General features: G+C 45.9%; 1 protein-coding gene across 18 annotated transcripts in view; it reads left to right on the top strand.

Annotated features, from left to right (window-relative positions):
* The window catches only part of MAP4 (microtubule associated protein 4), a 163,140-nt gene that overhangs the window by 133,589 nt on the left and 6,095 nt on the right, over positions 1-23,456 (top strand). For 7 of the 18 annotated variants that reach the window (XM_036266850.1, XM_036266849.1, XM_036266851.1 and 4 more), the window contains 7 exons: positions 11,018-11,139; positions 11,950-12,165; positions 15,228-15,411; positions 16,259-16,318; positions 16,441-16,733; positions 18,030-18,143; positions 19,944-20,036. In XM_036266850.1, the coding sequence (XP_036122743.1) occupies positions 11,018-11,139; positions 11,950-12,165; positions 15,228-15,411; positions 16,259-16,318; positions 16,441-16,733; positions 18,030-18,143; positions 19,944-20,036 (1,082 nt within the window). The remainder of the gene's footprint in view (positions 1-11,017; positions 11,140-11,949; positions 12,166-15,227; positions 15,412-16,258; positions 16,319-16,440; positions 16,734-18,029; positions 18,144-19,943; positions 20,037-23,456) is intronic. The other 11 variants (XM_036266860.1, XM_036266861.1, XM_036266847.1 and 8 more) reach the window with 5 other exon arrangements.

The raw sequence follows: 23,456 nt of genomic DNA, 5'->3' as shown, positions 1-23,456 counted from the left end.
GGCTTTGGGGACTCCATTCAAATCCGTTTTCAAGTAAATTTGGTAAGTTGCTATGACAGCAAACCCACTCTTCCTCTGAGAAATTAATGCCTCCAATTTTCATGTTACATTAGGTGTATTTTTAAGTGAAATTTTAAGCAATTTTCTGGAATCATTGTTCTTTAAGGGTTATGGCTGAGGATTGGCAACTGAGTCTTGCTTATTTTTAAAACAGTTTTTTGAGTGGGTGAATGTGGAAGTGTACGCATAGTGTCAGATAAGTGAATGTGTGGGTATACATGGATCTGGATCAATGAAAGCCAGAATAATTACTATCCTCAGCACCCACATTGGCACCATGCCATGTTTTAAATTGCAGATCTAAATTGAGTGCTAGTTTACAGGAAATTACATTTTCAGTTTTACAGTGGCATTTGCACGTGCAGAAAGCAGATTTCTTCCTTTCTCTTTCTCTTTCATTCATTCTTTCTTCCTTTCTTTTATACTAGTAAATAGATTTAGCACCCAACTGCTTGAGTTGAGAGGAGCCTTGGGGGAAAGGTGGGTTTTGTCATGAATACTGGGGATTTGGTGTGATGTCACTGACAGCTATGCGATCGTAGGTGGTGTTAGAGCTGGGGGGGGGGAAGGGGGAGAGACGATGTTGCTCTCAGACAGGCAGCCAGCCTCTCACACTGCCGCGTACAGCCAGCTCTGTCAGGGCGAGCCTGCACAGTGCCGAATGGACTCCCCGAAAGAAATCAGCCAAGCGGGATTTGAGTGGCAGAGGACAGAGGGCAAACTGAATGAAATCGGGCTCAATGTCAGCATGGACGGGCAGCTGAAAGATGGGCTTGTGAAAAATACCAGCTTCCTGGAGCCGAATAAGCTCTGCTTCTTTGAGGGGAAGCTAGACAAAGAGCTCAGCATTGACGTGCAGGACAGGGAGTATCAAGCAAGCTCGGGTCACCTTGAGAACAGGTATGTGATTTCAGACTCCTGCCATTCCTCGGAGGGGAACTTGCTACACCAGAAGACAACCAGGTTCCAGCTGGGACCCAGAGAGGGGCCAGACAAAAACAAAGCCTCTACAGTTCAGGAGATGGTGGCCGGGAAGAATGGGCCAGAGACCAAGAGCCAGCCAGATCTGGATCTCCCTGGGGCTACTGACCTCCCTGTTAAGGAGCAGGAAACCAGTGTTTGGAACCCCAACTTTCATCCAGTGGCTCCAGGCTGTCAGGGCTCCAGGGCAGCAACTCCAGGAAAGGAGAATGGCATCGCTCATGGCTGCCTGGTTATTGGGGTGGGGAATGATAACTCGGGGCAGCTTGTATGTGGGTCCTCATTACCTGTGGCTGTGACCCACCCAGTCCCCACTACTGAGCAGTCATCCACTGCCACTCCACCGATCACTATGGTGGAGGTCACCCAGGAATATTTGAATGCCAGCTGTCATGTCAGAGACCATGATAAGGAGTTGGAGAAATTGAGTTCTACTGAAGAGGGGCCTTTGTTTGACCAAGCCCCCCAACAGAGAAAGGCAATGCACCGGGCCCTGTCTGAATGTTCCCACCTCTCAGTTCCCCCCGCTGTCAACCTCGCAGATAAGTACCCTGAACTCCCTGCCCGAGAAGAGCTTTCTCCGGGCCTGCTGCCTGTCCCCAGTGGCCCAGTGCCCATTCCTACACCCAGGAAACTGGGGGCTCCTGTGGTAAGGCGCTCCTTGACGGTGGCCGAGGAGCAGACAGCTAGCTACAGATTGAACCCAGGGGAACTGCCCATCCTGTCCACCAAAGAGCTCCCTCCTTCCATCTGCGAGGAACCCGTGGCTAAGAAGCCAGAAGAATCAACCCACTTGGACAGCAGCTGCAGCTCTGAGAAGAAGGAACGGAGTGCTGCTGGGCTATATCTCCAGTGTAAAGTGGAGCAGATTCCCGAAGTAAGCAGCAAGGAAATAGGACGAGAAGATGTTAGTGGAACCAGCACAGATTCATGTTCCCAAGTCTGCCAGGGAGGTGAGAAACAGCCAGGACAGGCGGCTCTGGCAGGGAAGAAAGAAATCGAGGTCACTGCAACCCACAGCTCTCCATCGTTCCCGTGTGAAGAGACCCCACGTGATGGTATGTTTCTAAATTTTGTCTCCACGGGGAACAAGCAGGCAGCAGGGAAGGAACCAAAGTGACAGATTACCGGCAGGAGCGTTAGGCGGCCTGTTACTTACTGCCTGGGGAAGCTTAATTCCTTGGCGTTGGAGGTTGCTAGGAGTGAAGCGAGAAAGTGAACAACGTGAATGTGGCTGAGTCAACCTGAATGTCTGCTGGCAGGACAGTGTGGACTGAGGATGTGGGCTCATTGGGTGGGGGCCGGGTGGGGTCAGAGGGCCGTGGGCATAAGAAATAGAGCCCCTTCTTTGACCTCATGTCACCCCACTCCTATCCTCCCGCCCCTTAGCTCCCTCCCTGTTGGTTTGGATCAGATGATTCCTGAGCCCTATATCATCCAGTCACAGCTGATTGATTTCCTTGCTGAAAATCTGTCACTGTGGAGATTCACAATGGGTTTATCAGCACTGACCTCCTCTCATTAAGTAGCACAGTCTGGATGTAAGCTCTGTTTCCCGTTTTGCTTTTGAGAACGTTTTACTTTTGTTCAAGCTGAAAAAGAGCCTTTTAAAGCTGGCTATTTAATATTCTTTTCCTGTTCCTCATGTTTGACCCAATCTTGCTTCTAGTTTTCTCTTTTGGTGTGCAGGTGGGGAGAAAGGGAAAGGAGAGAGGAGAGACTTGCACCTTGCCGGCTTTGTGGCTGCCTCCTGTGTCTGTCTTCTGGCCCTTCCTTCTCTTCCCCACCCCCACCCCCACGGGTCTTATTGTTGGTGGTCTGAAAAAGCTTCTTTTCCTCTGAGTTCAGTTTGAGCACAAAGGACCTTCATTTATAAGCTTGTTAATGGGGTTTTGATGCATGGGTTTTGTTTGTAAAAATAGCCTCTTTTCCTAGGAACTGTTTTTCTAATATTTATCTCTCGGTACATGTTTAATGGAAATGTTTACTCTTTTTTTCTTAAAATTAGATGTGATATTTTCTAGGGGAGGGGTAATTGGAACAGGACCTTTGAAGACTGACAGGTTTTTTTATAATGGAGATGGACAGTGAAGCTCCGGATGTTCCCTATGGTTTTTTATGACTCCAAGATGGCAAGAATGCAGATACCTTGCTCTATGGCTTGCTTCTGCTTGTGGCAGAAACACAGTCTTCTCGTGGATTGGATTGTGTCCTTTTTTTATTGATCCTCAAGTGCCCATTTCAAGGCCACATACCTTCTAGGTGGTAATGCATGAAGGTTTTTGTTTATTTCAGAACAAGTTCATCCTAGTTCACACTAACTGAAGTTCATACTGATGGGAAAAAATTTTTTTTAAATCCTTAAGGATATTTTTCCATTGGTTTTCAGATAGAGTAGGAGGGTGGGAGGGAGGGAGGGAGGGCCAAAGAGAGAGACAGACAGACATTGGCTGGCTGCCTCCTGCACGACTCTGACCAGGGCTGGGGATAGAACTGCAACTGAGGTACGTGCCCTTGACCGGAATCGAATCCACAAGTCTTTGGTCCATGAGCCAACACTCCAACCACTGAGCCAAACCGGCCAGGGCTGATAGAAAAAATTTTAAATGACTAACAAACCCCACTGATCCAGTCACCTGATAAATGTTTGAATGCTGACTATGCTAGATGCTATATAGATAAAACTGTATAAAAATTAATTTATTCAGCATGCCTACCACATGCCAGTCACTATCTCTGTACTGGAAATTGTACTTATCCTCAAGCAATATATGACCTAGTTGTGGTGGGAGTGTTGGTGAGAGGATTGTAAATAGTGGAAACTTTGGAGAAGGTGGCCTTGGAAACCTAGAATGCCTAACAATGCTGAGGAAAGCCTCTATCAGAAGGACTGATAGAAACAAAGGTATAAAGCCTAGACAGCTTCCATCAGTTAGAAGAACAATGATGAGGTTTATGGGGCACTCTTCTAAAAATTATTTGATTGCAAAGGATGGATACACACTTGGAGGAACTCAAATTTATAAAAAATTATTTAATGATAGGCTGTAGAAGAATCCAATTGTAGGAAGTATATGTAGCCAGCCTGCAGCCATTGTGGAACCTCTGCTTCTCCCTAAATATGTGCCCCATTCTCTTCCCTTCAGGAAACTGTTTTTTCTTTGCCATCTCTTACTTTTTGCTTTCTTTATGACTCTGGTCTGCACAGGACAATGGGTTGACCTGTTGGTCATTGGATTGGGACTCTGTGCTTCACGTTATGCTACCTTATATCTCAGGGACTCAAGGTTGCTTGGCTGAAGTTTTCTTTCTTCTAGAGAAAGAGTGGTTAAATCTATCTTACTGGCTTAACTTGGTCCAGACAGCTGTGTGCTAGGTACCACAGGCTTATTAACCAATCTTAGCCATTCTGACCTGCCCACTTCATTCATCTGGAGGCTTCTCTGGAGAAGGGTGTGAGTTGAGAAAATACAGCAGAGTCCTATGCATTGTGGCAAGAAATAATGAGAGAAGAAAATCTGGAAAGTTGTTGGGAACCCAAGATTCAAATGCACCCCCTAAGATATTTAAGGATTACTCTTGTGTTTAAAACACTGTGGTGACCACCTATGACAATAAATAAAGACTCACCTGAATTGGAAACAGATTAGTCTTCACAGGGACTAACCCTCCAATTACAATGACTTAATCCTTTAATTGAATAAGGTGAAGAAAAAAAAAAACAACTCACCTACTCTCAGTAGATAAGATGAACTAGAAGACAGAAGATTGGAGGCAAAAAAATCCTGTTATGAACATTAGGTTCAGGTTGTAGTCGCAGGTGAAATAGCAAGGTCACAATAGAGGAAATATAACAGAGGTGAAATCAAAACTGGATGATGTATAAGGTGAGTGAGTGAGTGAGTGAGTGAGTGAGTGAGTGAGTGAGTGAGATAGAGAGAGAGAGATGTTTTGGACTCTGATTTAGACCCTTGGTTTCCCAGTAGGTAGTAATGGGAAGATCCAATAGAAGGGAGCAGTTTCGTGGAGCAGTTGAGTTCTGTTTCAAACTTTTTTTTTTTAACTGTGGGGATATTTGGGTAGTGGTCCCTAGCAATTGGCTGGTATGTATCTCTGAGGCAAAGGGCATGCGTTGTGGCAAGAAGCACTGTCTGGGAGGGAGACAGTATTTCTGCTTGTGCGTAGATCATGTGTTTTTCATTGGGTGACATTCACATGTACAGGTTGAGGTGTAGCATGCTTATGTCATAGGCAGCGAGACTTCATGAAGAGTTCGTGTTGTTTACTGAAAATCTTGTGTCTACTGAAAAATGTTCATGGTAGTGTAGGGCTGGTGACAGGAAGTCACATATTTGGTGAGATATTTTTTCAGCTTGCTACAGAACAGTCATTATTCCAACCTTGAATGATGTTTTTTTCCTTCACATTTTTAAAGCCAACAAAATTCATTTGACTAAAAATATATATAATTTCAAACTTCACAGAGTTCAAAATCCAATACATTAGAAAACCACCTACAAAGACAAGATGACATTGATTCACTTTGTCCTGCTCCTTTCAAGTAAACAGAACTAAATACTCTAAAATAATTCAACAGATAATCATAAAAGGAATCTGGAAGGTGGACAGCAGTGGGCAGACTAGGTAGGGATCTCAGGACTTGAGGAGGGACAGTTCAGTGAGTTCCCTGGTTTTCTTTTTAATCATTCATATATACCAGTTTGGGCACTGGCGAGTACCTACAACCTGAAATCACCCAACAAGCAGAGAAAAAAAAAAAAGACAAGGAGAAAAGGGGGAAAAGAAAGAAAGAAAAGTCTGCTCTTGCCCTGGCCGGTTTGGCTCAGCGGTTAGAGGGTTGGCCTGCGGTCTACAGAGACCCGGGTTCGGTTCCCGCTAAGGGCATGTACTTCGGCTGCAGTTTGTCCCCGGCCCTGGTCAGGTCGTGCGGGTGGCGGCCATTCGATGTGTCCCTTTCACGTCGATGTTTCTCTCTCTCTCTCTCTCTTCCTCTCTCTCCCTCCCACTCTATCTGAACAAAATATCGAAAAATGTCCTCGGGTGAGGATAAAAAAAAAAAAAAAAGAAAAGTCTGCTCTTTTTTGCCAAAAGTCCAGGAAAAAGGAAGCCCAATAGAAGACCTAATGACAAACCCATTTCCCTGCCCATGTTCAGCAACAGCAGTTAGATCAACCCTCCTGCAGGTACAATGTCAGCAGAACTCACGAGGAACCTACCTGTTGTTTATTCCACATCCAGCATCAGGTGCAGGCCTGGTCCCCTGGCAGCACTGTGGTATGACCCACCCACACTGGCAGGGAGACCCATTCATTCCCTATCCTTACCAGGTGATAGCACCAGTGGCACCTATAGGCCTGGTGTCTTTCAGCCTTCTTCCTGGTAGCAGAAGTGGACCAAGTTAGGTACTTCCTGCTCCTAGCAGCACCCGTTGGCCTGGTGTCTTCAGGCCTCTGCCCCAGGGCAGAAAGAGACTTAGCTAGGTTTATCCCTTTACCCTTCCCTGGCAGCATAAGGCTAAGTAGTTGCTTCCCACTCCCAGCAGCACCAGTAGAGATCTAACAAGAAGCCTGGCAGCACGGGGTAGCCAGAGAATAAGCCAGGAAAAACTCTGCATTCCATGCTTTTGGTATCACTTAACCCCCACCTAGTGAAACCGTGTGGCCCAGGAGGTGCCTTGAGCCCTTGTAGGCAGCAGCAGCATGGATTGACTGAGAGCTTCCTGGAGCTAGAAGAACACAGCAGGCCAGAATTATATGGCATGGGCTCCGGAAACTAAATTGTTGAAGCTATACCAGAACTTGCTTGCTAAGTTTAAATGTGATTGCCTGCTAAAGTATAAAACTGGATTTTAAAACACTATTGTAAAATTCCTTCAACAAGCTATTATGCATTCTCTTGAAACAAATGAAAAACTAGAAAATCTCACCAAAGAAATAGATGTTATAAAAAAGTACCAAATGGCTCTGACTGGTGAGGCTCAGCAATTGGAGAGTCGGCCCTCTGACTAAAGGGTTATGGGTTTGATTTCCGATCAAGGGCATGTACCTGGGTTGCAGGTTCAATCCCCTTCCCGGTTAGGGTCATGCGGGGGACAACCAATCCATGTGGCTCTCTCACATTGATGTTTCTCTGTCTGTCTCTCTCTCCCTCGCTTCCACTCTATCTAAAAATCAATGGAAAAATCTCTTCTAGAGAGGATTAACAAAAACAAACAAACAAAAACTACCAAATGGAAATTATGGATAGAAATAGTGAAATTGTAGACAAGAAAACAAAATTCATTAAACCAAATGTTGGTTCTTTTAAAAAAATATACCAATACAGCCTTGGCCAGTTTGGCTTAGCGGTTAGAGCGTTGGCCCATAGACTGGAGAGTCCTGGGTTCAGTTCTTGCTAGGGGCACATACCTCGGTTGCAGTTTGTACCCCGCCCTGGTTGGGGTCATGTGGGTGGCAACCACTAAATGTGTCTCTCTCACATCAATGTTTCTCTCTCTTCCCCCCCCTCTCCCTCCAGCTCTATCTGAAGATAAATGCAAAAATGTCCTTGGCTGAGGATGTATATATACCAATACAATTGATAAACCTTTAACAAAACTGACAAAGATAAAATGAGAGAAGACACAAACCACCAATAACAGGAACAGGGAAGATACCAGTCCAGCCATTAAGATGATAATAGGGAATGCTAGGAGCACCTTTATACTCACAAATTCAGCATCTGAGAAGAAATGAACCAATTCCTTGAAAACCACAAATTACAACTCAAACCAATATGAAATAAATAACTTGAATAACCATTAATGAAATTAATTTTTAATTAGAAATCTTTTGATGGTTTCACTGGAAATTTTTACCATACATTTAAAGAATAATTAACACTAATTTTACACATAAAAATATCAGAGGGAATACTTTAAGTGGTCCATGTTATCCTGATACCCCAAATAAATACAGTACAAAACAAGCTACAAACTCATATCCCTCATGAACTTTGATGTAAAAATTTTTAATAAAAGTATTAACAGACCACATCAAGCAATGTATGAAGCCAAGTGGCATTTATTCCAGTTATGCAAGGCTGGTTCAATAATAAAAAAAACAACCAATATAATCCACCATATCAACAGTCTAAAGAAGAAAAATCTTAAACACAGAAAATGTATTCAACAAAATTCAACACTCATGCACGATACAACTCTCATCAAACAAGAGGGAGCATAGTTAGTAGTGAAAGACGGTGCTTTCACCTGAAGGTCAGAAACAAGGCAAAGATGCTCACCACTCATTTAACGTAGTACTGGCAGTTCTGGTTAGCACAGTAAACCAAGAACAGGAAATAAAAAACATATAGATTAGAAAGGAAGAAATAAGTCTGCCTATTTTCAGATGACATGATTGTCTATGTAGGAAATTTCAAGAATACACTCAAAAAACTAGAACTAATAAGTGTGTTTCAGCAAGGCCACAGGATACACTATCAGCATATAAGAATTAATTGCATTTCCATACACTAACAATGAACCTATTTTACTCAAAATCCTTTACATATTTATAGTAGCTTTGTTCACAACAGCCAACAACTGGAAACAACCAGAATGTCCTTCAGTAAGTGCCTGGTTAAACTGTGGTACAGTCATACCATGGAATACCACTCAGCAATAAGAAGGAACTAACTAGTACTACATGCATCACTGATGTATCCCACAGGCATTATGCTAGGAGAGAGGGAAGTGAGACACACAAGGTAGCACGCTGTGTGTTCCGTTTATCTGATATTCTTGAAATAATATTATAGAGATGGAGAACAGATTAGTAGTTGCCAGAAATTTAGGGATTAGGAAGTGGGGTGGGGTGGCTATAAAAGGAAATGTGAGGGATCCTGTATTGCAACAGTTACGTGTCTTGATTGTTAGTAGTGGTTACATGAAACTGATAAAATTGCATAGAACTGCAGATATGTGCAGGTGTGTGCGTGCACACACAAATGAATCCATATAAAACGAAAACTCTGAATAAGCTCTGTGGGTTGTATCAGGTAATGCACTGTAGTTATGCAAGATGTCAGCACTGGGGGACAGCTGCCTGAAGGGTACATGGGATCTCCCTGTACATTGTCGTGTGTGTGTCTGTATTTATTTTATATGTTTTTATTGACTTTAGAGAGACAGGAAGTGGGGGGGGGGGCATCCATTGGCTGCCTCCTGCATGCCCCCTAATTGGAATTGAGCTCAGAACCCAGGCGTATGCCCTGACCAGGAATCGAACCAGCTACCTCTTGGTGCATGGGACATTGCTCAACCAACTGAGCCATACTGGCCAGGGCTCTCCCTGTACATTTTCTTGCAACTTCCTGTGAACCTATAATTATTTTAAAACAAAAAATGTTTAAAGTCTCCTATCCTCCCTAGTTTTGTGCCCCCCCCCCCCTTAAAATTAAGTTACCATTTTGTTTCATCATGATTATTCCAAAGACTTTTTAAATGCATGCACAGGTGTATTTTCTTCCATTCTTTTCTAGACAAATGGTTTTATGTTATATATACTGTTCTGTGCCTTGCTTTTTCTTTTTTTCTCAGTGATTGTTCTATATCAGTCATGAAAGAATTTTTTGGTGCTTTACTTTTTCAGATTCAGAGATTACATTGATATAACAAGTTTCCTATTAATGGACGGATGTCTGTATTGTTTAGGCCTTTGCTTTTAATAATAGTGCTCTGACAAAAGACTTGATGTTTGCTGTTTTGCAGGGGTGTGAATGTATCTCTTAAGATAAATTTCTAGATATTGGATTTTTGGATTAGAATTTATCTACATTTGTAATTTTAGATTCTGCGAGACTGTCCTACATATGAGTTGTACCATTTCATATACTTATCAGCAGTGTAATGTCTTCATATTGTCCCCAATAGTTACTTTCAAATTTTAGAACTTTTGACCATATGTTAGGTTAAAAATAGCATCTCTATGTAGTTTTAATTTTTCTTAAAGATTCAACATCTTTTCTTATTTTCAAAAGTGATTTTTATTTCTGTAAACTGTGTTCATATTCTTTTGGGCATTTTTCCAACTGGATTGTTGGCTTTTATGGGAATTACTGATTTATAGGAGTAATTTATATAATACATTCTTTGTCTTTGATGTGAGGTTCAGATATTTTTTTTTCCTATTTATCATTTGCCTTTTGACTTTTTGTTATTCTGGACACATTGAAGGTTTTCATTTTTCTGTAGTCAAAATTACTTTTGTGGCTTCTGAATTTTGTGCCAATTAGAACGTTTTTTTCTATGCCAGGGTTAAAAATGTAATGGTATTTTAATGCTTTCAGGTGTAGTCCTATTGAAAACTGAAGTAACTTCCCTGCAGTGATGCTGCTTTAGGCAATAGACTTTATTTCTGTCCCTGGGTCTGATTTCATGGGTCTCCTCGGCCTTGTTGGAAATCTGGGTCACTGCTAGAATTCAATCAAGTTAATCTCACATCCTCCATAAAGTGGTGCTTTACAGGGAGAGGAAGTAAGAGGAGGACATTGGATGATCTTCTGGCACTTATCTCATCTCTCTGCAACCTTTATTTCAAGAGATAAACTCTAGTAGAAGAGGTTTTTGTCCCCTGTGTGCTCTGGGAGTTAGTAGTTGGGTGACAGAACTCCTTTGCCTGTCTGTCTCCAGGGAAGGGAAACCAAACTTGAAGGGCCATTTCCTTCCCTTGATCATTTGTGCAAATTCCACTTAGATTGCTTCTCCACAGGGACAGGCTGCCTGAATCTCTGGAATCTAAAACTCTCCTCCGTCACAATGAGGGGAACTTGGGAGTCTTGTCCACATTTCAGCGGCACAGCCCTGTGGACTTTTTTGAGAATGAAGTGCTAGTTACTGTTGTCTGTCTCTGCTAAGACTTGCATTTCTGAAATGAGTGTGAAAAACATTTGCTTAGCATAACTTACCCCACCTTAGGAATATCCAAGCCAGAAGAAGGACAACCTACTGTGAGTGTGACCGGAAATGACATCACCGCCCCTCCAAACAAGGAGCTCCCACCAAGCCCAGAGAAGAAAACAAAGGTAGTTGCCAGAATGGTGGGTTATCTTTTACCGCTGTAATTTTTTAAATGGTATCTTCAGCTATTGTTGCTTGAGTTGTGAGTGAAATTTCTTTTTTTCTGAGTTATTAGTCCTTTCTCGGGTGTTTAGATGTGCTTAAAAAATATTTTCTATTCCCATTTTGCCATAATGGCTTAACTCAAACATTAATATTGCTGTCTTTGACCCTATCATCTTAAATATCTGTAGAAATATTCTGTAGAGGTTGTTCCTGCTTCTCAACAACAGCAAAAGGAATTACAGAACTCTTTCAAAATAGATTCCAAAACCTGCATTCATAAAAGGGAACACAATTTTTTAAGGCTAATCATAGCTTCAGACACTTACTGCTATTAATTGCAAAGTTCAAATGTGGTCTTAAAACAGGATGTGATGTTGCCTCATCGAGGTACAGGTAATTAATTGGTCATGTGAATCATTTGCTGGTAAATGTTTCATAATATTATAGCCACCATAAGTTAGTTAATTGTTTAAAGCTATTACTAAAAAATAAGTAAATAAATCTATTACTGAATTTAAATTGCCAGGTGTCAAACTGTTGAAATTTGTGACACTGTTATTAAGAAACAGTTCCAAATTTTCTTTTTCTCTATCCTTGTGCCTTTCAACTATTAACTGAGCTCAGAAAAAAAGGAATGCTAATTTTCAGTTGCATCTCTCCTCATTGCTTATAATTTTGCTTTGAATTGTGCGATTTATACTTTTTTTAAATTTTGTTTTTATTCTTGTCTGTGTGTTTAATGTTGGCCTTTAAACAAAACAAAACAACAACAAATCAACTTAAAGCCTTTGGCCACAACTCAACCTGCAAAGACTTCAACATCGAAAGCCAAAACACAGCCCACTTCTCTCCCTAAGCAGCCAGCTCCCACCACCTTTGGTGGGTCGACTAAAAAACCCATGAGCCTTGCTTCAGGCTCAGTACCAGCTGTCCCACCCAAACGCCCTGCTGCCACCACTGCCAGGCCTTCCATCTCACCTTCAAAAGACGTGAAACCCAAGGTAAGTGCTTACCCCAGCACTGTGCAGGGAACGGTTTCCCCTCCGAGTATCAGGTAGATAGGATCCTGTTGCTGCCAGACGATGGAACCAGGCTGTGGGGCTGGGGAGAGGCCAGGCAAAGGTGGCTTAATCATCGGTTTGGGGGCCCAGGATGCAGCTATACCACTTGAAGGCCTCGTATACCTTTTACCTTCACCTGTTTAAATACTTGCTAACCAGTTTCCGTTTCTCCACATACTAATCGGATATTCGTTTTTGTTGTCATTCCTACATCAAATTCCCTTCTTTGTCCTTCTCTTTAATCATCCCAGAAAAGTGAATTTGACTCATTACTTTTGTGGTAAGTTCTTCCAGCTTGTCTCAGCAGGTCCTAGCATCATGTGATAACTTACTTTGCTATTGGCATTTGGCCACCTTTCACTGGGCTGCTTCTGAAGTTTTTCAGTTTTCCAGGTCACCCACACATTATTGCCCAGAAAATGGTCAATTCGGAACAGCATTAACATCACGGAGTCAATGGGATGAGGAGAGGGCGGGTGGAGTCTGCTTGCCTTAACATCTTGTTTTATTTGAGAAGGGCCTTTAGATCAGCCTGATGTCTTCTTTAAATTCATGTTGGGAAATAGTCTTCATGTTAAATTGTTAAGTGTTTTAATCTAATCTTGTAAAGAAAGCTGGTGGAGCCCTGGCCAGTTTGGCTCAGCGGTTAGAGCATCCATCTATGGACCAGAGAGTCCTGCGTTCGGTTCCCACTAAGGGCATGTACCTCGGTTGCAGTTTGTCCCCGGCCCCAGTTAGGGTCGTGGGGGTTGCAACCACTCGATATGTCTCTCATACATCGATGTTTCTCTCTCTCTTCCCCCCTCTCTCCCTCCTGTTCTATCTGCAGATAAATGCAAAAATGTCCTCGAGTGAGGATAAAAAAGAAAAGAAAACTGGTGGAACCTCAGAATTATAATCTAGGTTGGAATCCTGGCCAAAATGAGAAATCCTATCACATCAATTGGTTGCTTCCCACACACCCCTGACCGAACCGCAACTGAGGCATATGCCCTTGACCAGAATCAAACCTGCGACTCTTTGGTCCATGGGCCAACGCTCTTTTTTTTTAAACTGCTGAGCCAAACCGGCCAGGGCAAGCCATCCAGTTATTTATTTATTTGTTTGTTTGTTTGTTTTTAAGTATATTTTTATTGATTTTTGAGAGAGAGAGAGAGAGAGACCGATCGGCTGCCTCCCGCATACCCCCATTGGGGATCAAGCCTGAAACCCCAGCATGTGCCCTGACTGGGAATTGAACTGGGACCTCTCAGTCCATGGGATGATGCTTTGTCCACTGAGCCGCACCGGCTGAGCAAGCCATCCAGTTCTTAAACAGCATTCAAGTTACAGCTAGCCTGAAGAGATGACCTTTGTGACAATTATTACTATTCTTTGCCTTTTAGATTAGAAAACAGATGGAAACATTTTGAGATTGATAAAAACTAAAGTCTAATGAAATTTATTTTTATTTTTTTATCCTTATTCTGATAGATTTCTAGAAGCAAACAAAGGGGAGAAAATGTATTAGAAAATATGTAGATCTATGAATCTACAAAGGAGAAAAATATACATTGCAAAACAGAGCAACTCCAGTTAGGAGAGCAGGCTGGCTCTGCAGTTTGCTGAGGCCAAGAGCCAGACATTAAAGAATGTCACATCCTTTGGAGAATTCTGTCTCTCTGTTACCTTTTTTCTAACTTCTTGTATTGTTATTATTGTTACTAGTAAAATATTAAGACCCACTGGATTTTTTGAATTATAGTCATAGTATGGATAATTTGAAGGAGACCTCAGGGAGCATCTGGTTTGTCCCAAAATTCTTAGAGCAAACAGAGAGGGAGTCCCTCTGCAGCTACAGAGTTGGTAGCTGAACCAATTCTTCTGATTCCAACCTTCGGTTTCTTCATGTATACTTAGGAACTTCCTTTGTAGAAATGGACATTACCCTGCATTTGCAGGATTATATTTTATTTAATTGGATGCCAGCTCTGAATTTCTGCACACCTCCTTAGCTGATTTTCCATTTATGCAAATCCTGTTTGTCTCCGCCAACATATTGCCCTCTAAGTGGCCATTTCTCTTGGAGCTAAAGAAAGATCTGAATCCACTGTATCTGTGGTTTGGCTTACTCTCTTTGAATAACATGGTACATTTGCTTTTCAAAATAGTGTGTTCATCCCCTGTTCCTTAGAATCCAGGCTAAATTGATTCCTTCGCTTCTTTGCTAGTGACAACATGCCCAGGCTCCATGGAACAGTGACCCAGATGCATCTATGCTTGAGCAACTTCTCTTTGCTTTCCGTCATAGCTCTGACATCTGTGCTTCTCATTCTCTCTGTTGGTCAGGCCTGCACACTCCGCCTGCCCTCATGGTCTCTGGGCTCTGAGACTTCTCATCCTCTTGTCCCTAACATTACATGTTATCAAAGCTGCCTTAGAGCTCCTCTGTTCTATCCTCCTTTAGGCAGATGAGGAACTAAAGACCAGAGTGGCTCAGTGATCTGCCCAAGAACACACTCAGCTGGGGGCAAGATTGAGGTGGAGCTCAGGCATGGACCTGCTTGATCGAGCCAGTGCTCTTTCTGTCTGTAGCTCTAGCCAGTTCAACACCCGCCAGGTACATCTAAGCCAAAAGAATTTGATTGGACATCATTTAAAATTTTTGTTCTGTTTATGTATTTGTTCATCTTTGGTGAAGTATGTAATACACTAAATACATCAATATTTAGTGCAGTAGAGCCTGAGGCACACGTGTGGTGAGGTGTGCTTTTCAGGGCCATTCATTCTTATTAGTTCAGGTTGGCTTGAGGTTGTTTGGCTCACTGTTTCCTGACTCCAAATCACACAATATCCTACAGGGCCAGTTTCTTGTGTTCTTTGGAGGATATATAGTTTCCTATTAGTAGCTGCCAGACCTGCAGTACCTGTTTTCTGGTGTGTGCATCTGTGGAAGTCTTTTGGCCTGACTTTCTGGGGCTATTGCTGACCCGCAGTTCTTATTGCCACTTTCCTGTTATAAGCTTGTTGCAGAGGCAAAGATTCCTGAGAGGAAGACCACGCCATCCAAGCCAGCTTCTGCCCCAGCCTTCAGGCCTGGCTCCAAGAGCACCCAAACTGTTCCAAAAGCCACCGCAGCTGCCTCTGTCGCCCCAGCTGGGTCAAGCAGTAGGAGCACCCCTATCCCCTTGTCCAAGAGGCCTGCTGGTGAGTACTGTCACCCTTGTCCCCCTGGGAACCAGTGGAGACTTGACTTTGCCCTAGACCTAGCTCCAGCCAGCATCACATAAAGTTGTGAAGATCGGCTTGTGCATCAGTCCTTAATGTTGGTAAGTGGCAGCCTTGGTCTCCATGTGAGGTTAGCAGGTAGGGTATATTCAGAAAAGCCTTGAATGAAGGAGACTGTCATGAATTCTAGGTAGAATTTATTATTCCTTTCTTAGTGTCTCCACAGCATCCAGAACATTGTCGTTCACAGGCTTACACGATAATAGGCCATTCACTTCCATAGGCGTGTCTTGATCACCCATCTCTAAGGCCATGGGGAAAGCATTGTCAAGACTGGAAAAGAAGACGCAATGCTTGGCCTTGTGCCCTGCATAGGGCCTGGTCTTATGTGGCTGCCTAATGTACTGCTTTATCCCCAGAGACCAGCACAGCCCTTAGCTCAGAGGGCACATTCAGTAGTTGCTGAATGAATGAATGAATCTCAGCATTCGATAAACCATTCAATAGGTCAGTTTGTTAAAGGTTATATTAAAAAGTGTATTTCTGGCCCTGGCCGGTTTGGCTCAGTGGTTGGAGCGTCGGCCTGCGGTCCAGAGAGACCCGGGTTCAGTTCCCGCTAAGGGCACGTACATCGGTTGCAGTTTGTCCCCGGCCCTGGTTTGGTCGTGTGGGTGGCAGCCACTCGATGTGTCCCTTTCACGTCGATGTTTCTCTCTCTCTCATTCCCACTCTATCTGAACAAAAAATGGAGAAATGTCCTCAGGTGAGGAAATAAATAAATAAATAAATAAATAAATAAATAAATAAAAGGTGTATTTTTGTGCAGGCATCAAGACTGAGGGAAAACCTGCAGAGGTCAAGAAGACGGTTACAAAGTCTGTACCAGGTAATACCCCATCCCCCACACTGTGGAACCCTAACTTAAACCCCCACCTCTTCCATGGCTTTAAGGCTCCCATATGCTCTCTCCCCCTGAACGCTGATTGTCTCTCACTCCTGCCTTTGCAGCTGACTTGAGTCGATCAAAGAGCACCTCCAGCAGTACCGTGAAGAAAAATACCACTGTCCCTGGGGTAGCTCCTCCGGCAGGGGTGGCTCCCAGTCGAGTCAAGACCATACCCACACCTCCCCGGCCCTCCGGGACTCTTGCCATGGACAAGAAGCCCACGTCAGTCAGGCCCAGCTCCTCTGCCCCCAGGCTGAGCCGCCCTGCTACCAATGCTTCCACCCCTGATCTGAAGAATGTCCGCGCCAAGGTTGGCTCCACGGAAAACATCAAGCATCAGCCTGGAGGAGGCCGGGTGGGTCCAGGGACCTTGGGGTCCTCTGCATGCTGGCCCCTGCTTCTTTTCCTGCCACGTCCAATCACTGTTCCCGAAGCATGTCCTCACATCGACCCTGGGGGCACCAGAGAGAGGCAGTCAGGAAGTGGACCTGGCGGCTGGGAAGGGGTGGGCCAAGCTCTGGGCCTTTCCTTCTCACTGGAGTCAGTGGGGCTCCTGTTCTGTATTTTGGAGTTTAGACTTATATTTTTGTTTGGAGGCAAAAGGGTTCTTATACTTTACAAAATGAACAGAAGAGACCTCTGGGACTATGAAGGGGAAAAAACAGTGGACATAAACCTGGTCTGTCATGGTTCTCACTCCTGCACTGTGAGCGACAGGAGAGGCAGGTGCATTGAGAGTCTGTGTGAGAAGAGGATGAGGGTGTCCTGGTGGCCTGTTGCTGCCCTAAACGAAAGACTGCTGTAGATGGAGAAAGCCTGGTGGGCCTTCCTGTTTGCATCCATCCTGGAATTATTTAACTGTTAGCAACTATGGGGACTTGGTATGTGAAAAAGGTGGTGGCAAAAGTCCAGTCCAGTCCCCGTAGCAGTAACTTTGTCATCTCCTACGTCACCTCTAGCTCTTCACCACCACCACCCACTCGGCAGGATACTAAAATGGCTTCAATCCAGAGCTGTTAAAAATTTAAAGGTCCAGAATGAGGCAGAATCCTGCCTGATACAGTTGGAAGACACTGGTGGCAAACAGGATTGGTCTGGGGTGAGGGCCTGAGACCATGGTTCTGGCGTACCTAGCCAGGCCTCGGGGTGCAACTGGCCCGTCTCCCCATTCTGTGCACTTTTTAGGCTTTCATGGTGCAGGAGGTCTTGGGGTGTTGAGTAACTCAGTCTGATGATTGTTATTTTCTATTCCCACTACCTGAAGGGTGAGACTCTCACAGATTCAGTAGTGGCTCCCTGTGACCATGGCTATTTGCTTGGGGCTTGTAGAATATATGAGTGGGAGGACATTGTGATTGGAAAACAATAACCACAACCCACACTCAGAGCAGAATCGCTAATTGGGCCCTCCTTCCTACCTTTTCTCTGTGAATACCCTCTGTCCTCTTTCTCAGGGCTCAAGCTTTGGTCTGTAGCTCCTCCCTCTGGCTTGGTCTTCCCTGGGAAATGGGTGTTTTTCCCCAGGAGCAAGGGTGACCTGCTTCTGCCTGGTGGCCTGGCCTGGATTCGAGTCCCCAGCCGTCTTTCCCTCCTGGCATTTGGGCTCTCGTCCTCTTGGTTTGAAATTTGCCCTCCCTTTATCTCCATCTAGGCCAAAGTAGAGGAAAAAACAGAGGCAGCTGCTGCAGCTCGAAAACCTGAACTTAATGCGGTCACTAAAACAGCTGGCCCAGGTGCAAGTGCACAGAGACCGCCTGCTGGGAAAGTGAGTTTCACTTAGGTTACCTCTGGAAGGTAAAGGTGGAAACTGTTTCTCCAGCCTGAGACACTCCCTCCTGCTGCACTTTTTTCCTGTCCTTAAACTCGTTTCTTCTCTTCTCCGTGTGCCTTCCTCGGTGTTTGATGATTCTGCCATCAGAAATTTTTTGTATCAGCCCTAAAAGTTAACAGTTGGGAGCCCATTAGTCCTCTGGGGACTATTTATTCAGCTGGATTAAATGGATCCAGAACTTGCAGTCACTTCCTTCACACACTGACCTGGATCTGAAACCCACCCACTGTGCACACATATGCGTGCACATACACGCACGCTCAGAGCACCCATGTTCTTCCTCAGGAACACCTGGCACTGGTAACCTTCTGGAACCCTGGAAACCTTGTGCTTTAAGTTTAACTAGAAGCTCCTCTCATAACACTGCTGGGTATGGGGATGGCTTCATTTGTCCTGGCGCCCCAAGTTACCTCTTAACAGAAAGTTGGGATGCTCATTGCAATGGAAACCCACCCAGCTAGAGGGCCGAGGTAAACTGACCTTATAGGTTCTTTCCCTTTGCCCTCACCTGAGAACCACACCCTCCCATGCTGTGGGCCAAGGGATGCCAGGGAGGCCTGAGCTCCAGTCTTTGAGAACCAGGATGGCTCTCAGCCCAAGGCACTTGTGCAGTCAACGAGGTGAAGATTGCATGTTGGCTCCTGGGTAACTCCTCGAGGTCCTGCAGTCTCTGGCTCAGACCAGGGTTTATTAGGAAGTGTTTTGTAAAGGAGGCAAGAAATGGTGAGGTATTTAGGTTAGACTTTCTCAGGGTGAATTCTCTATGGAGAACTCTTCAATTTGGGAGCTGCGTCATTTGCATAGGACTCTGAAGGGGAGGAAGGAAGGAAGCTGGCAACTGTTCCTTCTTGAGAAGGCTCCAGAAGAATTCTGTTTCAGCCCTTAGAGCCTGGGCCTTTGTGTGGCTACATTCCAGAGGAGTACCATGTGCTGTGCCCCTGGATCGCGCATCATTGCAACCCTGCCTGTCTGTTCTGCACACAAAACTCCCAGGGTACAGGATTGGGCATCTGGAAGATTGAAGATGGCATTTTAGCCTTGAGTCTCCACCTAAACGTCAATTGTGCTGTGCTTTCTGGAGCCCTGAGACAAATGGGCTATGTGTGGAGGCTGCTGAGACTGCAGCCTGCAGCCTGCGCTCCCCCTGGTGTCCAGGACTGTGCACAGCGGGTCCAGTGACTTAACGGTCTGTGTTTACAGCTGAGTATATCCTTTCCTTGCCGTTAATATCAGATCTGTGCCTGGAGAGCCAGCTGCCCAGGGCCTCTCCCAGCAGCCTTCGCCTCCCAGAGTGGGTCTGGGTGCAGGCTTCAGGTTGAAGGGAAGTGCCACCCTTGAGTGAGGACTGGCCTGGATGAGCCATGGGATACTGCCACCCCAAATCTTAGGGAGAGAGCAGGCAGGAGGCATCCATGCCATGCTGGAGGGGACACCTGGGCCTGGCTGCTGTTCGCCTTGTAAACCACAGCCAGCCCCCAAAGAGCAGCGATGACTACCACGTAGTACTCGTACCGCATCTGCTTCTGTCCTCGTGGTGTTTGTTCGTTTTCACCCCTTTCCTGCTCCTTCAAAGTCTTTTCTCTGTGCTTTCCACAGCTGCTCTGCTGAAGGTGGGGGCAGTTTCAGCGACACTCTTTGTTGGTCATCGTGTTCACATGTGGACTCACTGCCGCCCTGTGTCAGTTCTAACCAGCCCTCTCCCTTTGTGTTGTTTTCTGTTCTCTAACACTCCAGGTCCAGATAGTCTCCAAAAAATTGAACTACAGCCATGTTCAGTCCAAGTGTGGTTCCAAGGACAATATTAAGCATGTCCCTGGAGGTGGTAATGTAAGTATCAGCTCTGGACCCCTGGATCTGAGGCCTAGTCCACCGTGGGGCACACTGGGAAGGGGGCCACCTGCCCACACCGACAGGGCTGCAGCAGCCGGGCCCAGGCGCTCCGCAGGACGTGGCCTAGTGCAGTGAGGCTGCGGGGTTGTGCACGTCCCCAGTGCTGTGCACTCAGCATCTTGTCCGCTCTGGGGAGGGGCGGGGACTAGCTTGTCCTCCAGCTGTGTCAGACCTGGTTCGAGGGCGCTGGTCAGCAGTGGGCCTGTCACCTGTCTTGAAGTCTGCTCCTGGAAATACACGCCTCTCTCTGTGCTCCCCAGGAGCCTGGCGGAGGTCCCGATTCTCCCAAACCCACACCCATCCTTGAATCCTTGTGGAATCAGGGAGTTAATACACATTTCCTCCTGCTCCTCCCGCTTTTCCCTTCTTTCTTACTCTCCTGCTCTCCCTCTTCTGTTCTTTCTCCTTTTCTTTCCCAACTTTCTTCTCTTTCTACTCTCTCTTCCTCATTTTTTTCCTGTACTAGTTCTTCCTTTTTTTTTTTTTTTAATTCTCATCCGAAGATATATTTTTTTGTTTATTTTCAGACAGGGTGGGAATGGGGGAGAGAGAGAAGCATCAATGTAAGAGAGCCACATCGATTGGTTGCCTCCCATACAACCCTGACCAGGGCCAGGGACGAACTGCAACCCAGCTACGAGCCCTTGACCAGAATCAAACCTGCAACTCTTTGGTTCGCAGGCCGACGCTCTAATCGCTAAGCCAAGCTGGCCAGCAGTTCTTTCCTTTTTTATTCCCCTTTCCCTTCTTTTCTGTCCCTTTCCCTGTTCCAGCTAGACATCCTTTCTATCATGCTGCTCTTCTGTGCCAGCCTAAGATCTGTGTTGGGGACAGTGGTGACTCCAGCTCACTAGGAGGTCCTGGTCTAGGGAGAGAGAGGACCAAGTGTCATTGTCAATAAGTTTTTAAAGAACACCCTGTGTGTTTGCCATGTGTCCCTGTGACAGTGCGCAGGCCACTGGGACTCTGCAGCCCTTCGTGGGCAGCCCCTACCCTCACCCCTCCTCCACCTGCCTCCGTCCCAACACCAGAAAGAGAGCCATCCTGCCTCGCTCTCTCTGGGTTCATCCATTCCTCCTTCATGCTGTCTGGAACTAAACTGAGTCCTGCTCTGTTTACCCTTTCTGTTTTCAGTCTGTGTACCCCCTGCCCCCTTGGTGGTCATGTCACCCTGCCTATGGACTACAGACACCCCTCACCTACAGTTCTGTTGTGAGGAATGCAGCCATAGTGCACCCCTTTCTTGCCCCACATAGCCCCTCTTACCGCATCTCCTTCCCGGCTGTCTCCCACAAGTGGCTCCTCTGGCATGGGCAGGGACTGTGGCTTTGCCTTCAGGTGGGGTATTTTGGCCAGCACAGTAGTGGCCAGACATTAGCTAGCCTGGTGTGGGATCAGCTGAAGGGGGTGATGCTTCAAGGCAGTGTCTGTTACAGATTCCCTTGTGGGTACCCGGTAGGTACTGGCCCTCACTTTTCCTGTCAGGCTCTTAGCCTGATAAAAACAGAGGTGAGCCCAGGCTGGTTTGGCTCAGCAGTTAGAGTGTCAGCCTGTAGACCAAAGGGTCATGGGTTTGATTCCCAGTCAAGGGCTTGTACCTGGGTTGCAGGTTCGATCCCTGGCCCTGGTTGGGGTCATGTGGGAGGCAACCAATCGATGTGTCTCTCTCATATCAAAGTTCCTCTCTCTCTCTCTCCCTCTCCCTCCCTTCCTCCCTCTGTCCCTCCCTTCTACTCTGTCTAAAAGTCAATGGAAAAATATCCTCAGTTGAGCATAAACAAAAACAAAACAATAGAAGGCGAACAGGGATTTGGAGGGGACTGGGGGTGCTTGTGTGTGTATAACACAAATGCTTTTATGTGTGTTCACAAAAGAATGTAAGAGTTCAGAAAAGAATCATTACTTATCTGTCACCTACTATGGTCTTCACGCTGCCAACAAGTGACATCAGCAAGCCTTTCCTGTGGGGGAACGTACTTTTTTTGTTTTTTTTTAATCCTCACCTGAGGACTCTTATTGCATTTATAGAGTGAGAGGGAGAGAGCAAGGGAGAGAGAAACATCGATGTGAGAGAGACACATCGAGTGGTTGCCACCCACACGACCCCAGCCTGGGCCGGGGACAAACTGCAACCGAGGTACGTGCCCTTAGTGGGAACTGAACTTGGGACTGTCTCGGACCGCGGGCTGATGCTCTAACCGCTGAGCCAAACCGGCCAGGGCGGAATGCGCTTTTTTAAAGCACTCCCATTCCAGGAGACTTCTGCAAAGAGCAGGGTGTTCAGACCCCACCGGTGAGCACTGTTTCCAGGTGGGACCACGAGGACAAACATCTGGGCGGTGTGCTCTTGCTCCTCCCTCAGCCCCTCTGTAAAGCCATCAAGTAAGCATGCAGCTCGGGCAGACGTAACACCCTGCTGTCTGAGCCCATCGCCCACCCCAGCCCACCCCAGCCCTCCCCGTGCAGATCTTGGATTCCTGCCGGGGAGGGCTGGGAGCAGGGTCCTGCTCAGTGCTTCACTATGTCCCCACGTAGACACACCCCTGGTCGAGAGTCAGGAGAATGTTGGGAGGGAACCAGCAGCTACTTTCATGGCTGATCCCAACTTTAAATTCTGCAGCATTTTTAATTCCATTTCACTGTCACGAGGGGGATATGTCTATATAATAGGTCTGCATACCTATTGGCAGGGTCACTTCAGTAGCACAGATATCTACACTAAGCCCCGGGTGTCACACACCAGTGGCGACTTGTGTGAACACAGCTATAGCCAGTACAGGGGATGCGGGCTTGGTTGTGCCCCAAGATGAGCAAGAGAGGGGCGTGGTTTCTGCTGGCTGTCCCGCTCCACTGGGGAGGGGACCTGCGGGCCAGCCCTCGGCGCATGAGAAACGCATGCCCTAGGCCAGCGAAGGAGCACGTGGCTCCCTGAAGCTGGAGCGTGTCATGTGGGGAGGTGAGGAGCCAGGGGAGGCCAGGGCGGTGGTGGAGCCGCCACGTCCTGGCCTGAGGAAGCAGAGCTGGGCTCAGAGGCAGTGAGGCTTTCAAAAACTTTTCATTATAGAAATTTTCAAACATATACAAAAGTTGAAAAAAATAGTGAAATGGGCTGGATGTTCCTTTTACCCAGCTTGATTTATTTGTGGCCAATCTTATCCCATGTGCCCACCCTGATTATTTTGGAGCCAGTCTTAGCTAAAGTGTTCATCTGCTAATACTCCAGTGTATACCTTCAGATAAGAACTTTTCATGCACAACATGTGTATATATTAAAGATCCCACAAACACGTGGTACAGATTTGCTTATTTGAATCAGGATACAGGACAGTCCATAAATTGTGATTGTGTTGGATGTGT

The sequence above is a fragment of the Molossus molossus genome, unplaced genomic scaffold, assembly GCF_014108415.1.
Source record: "Molossus molossus isolate mMolMol1 unplaced genomic scaffold, mMolMol1.p scaffold_m16_p_18, whole genome shotgun sequence".
Lineage (NCBI taxonomy): Eukaryota > Metazoa > Chordata > Mammalia > Chiroptera > Molossidae > Molossus > Molossus molossus.
The sequence above is the reverse complement of the archived record's forward strand: the minus strand, read 5'-3'. Positions and strand labels throughout refer to the sequence as shown.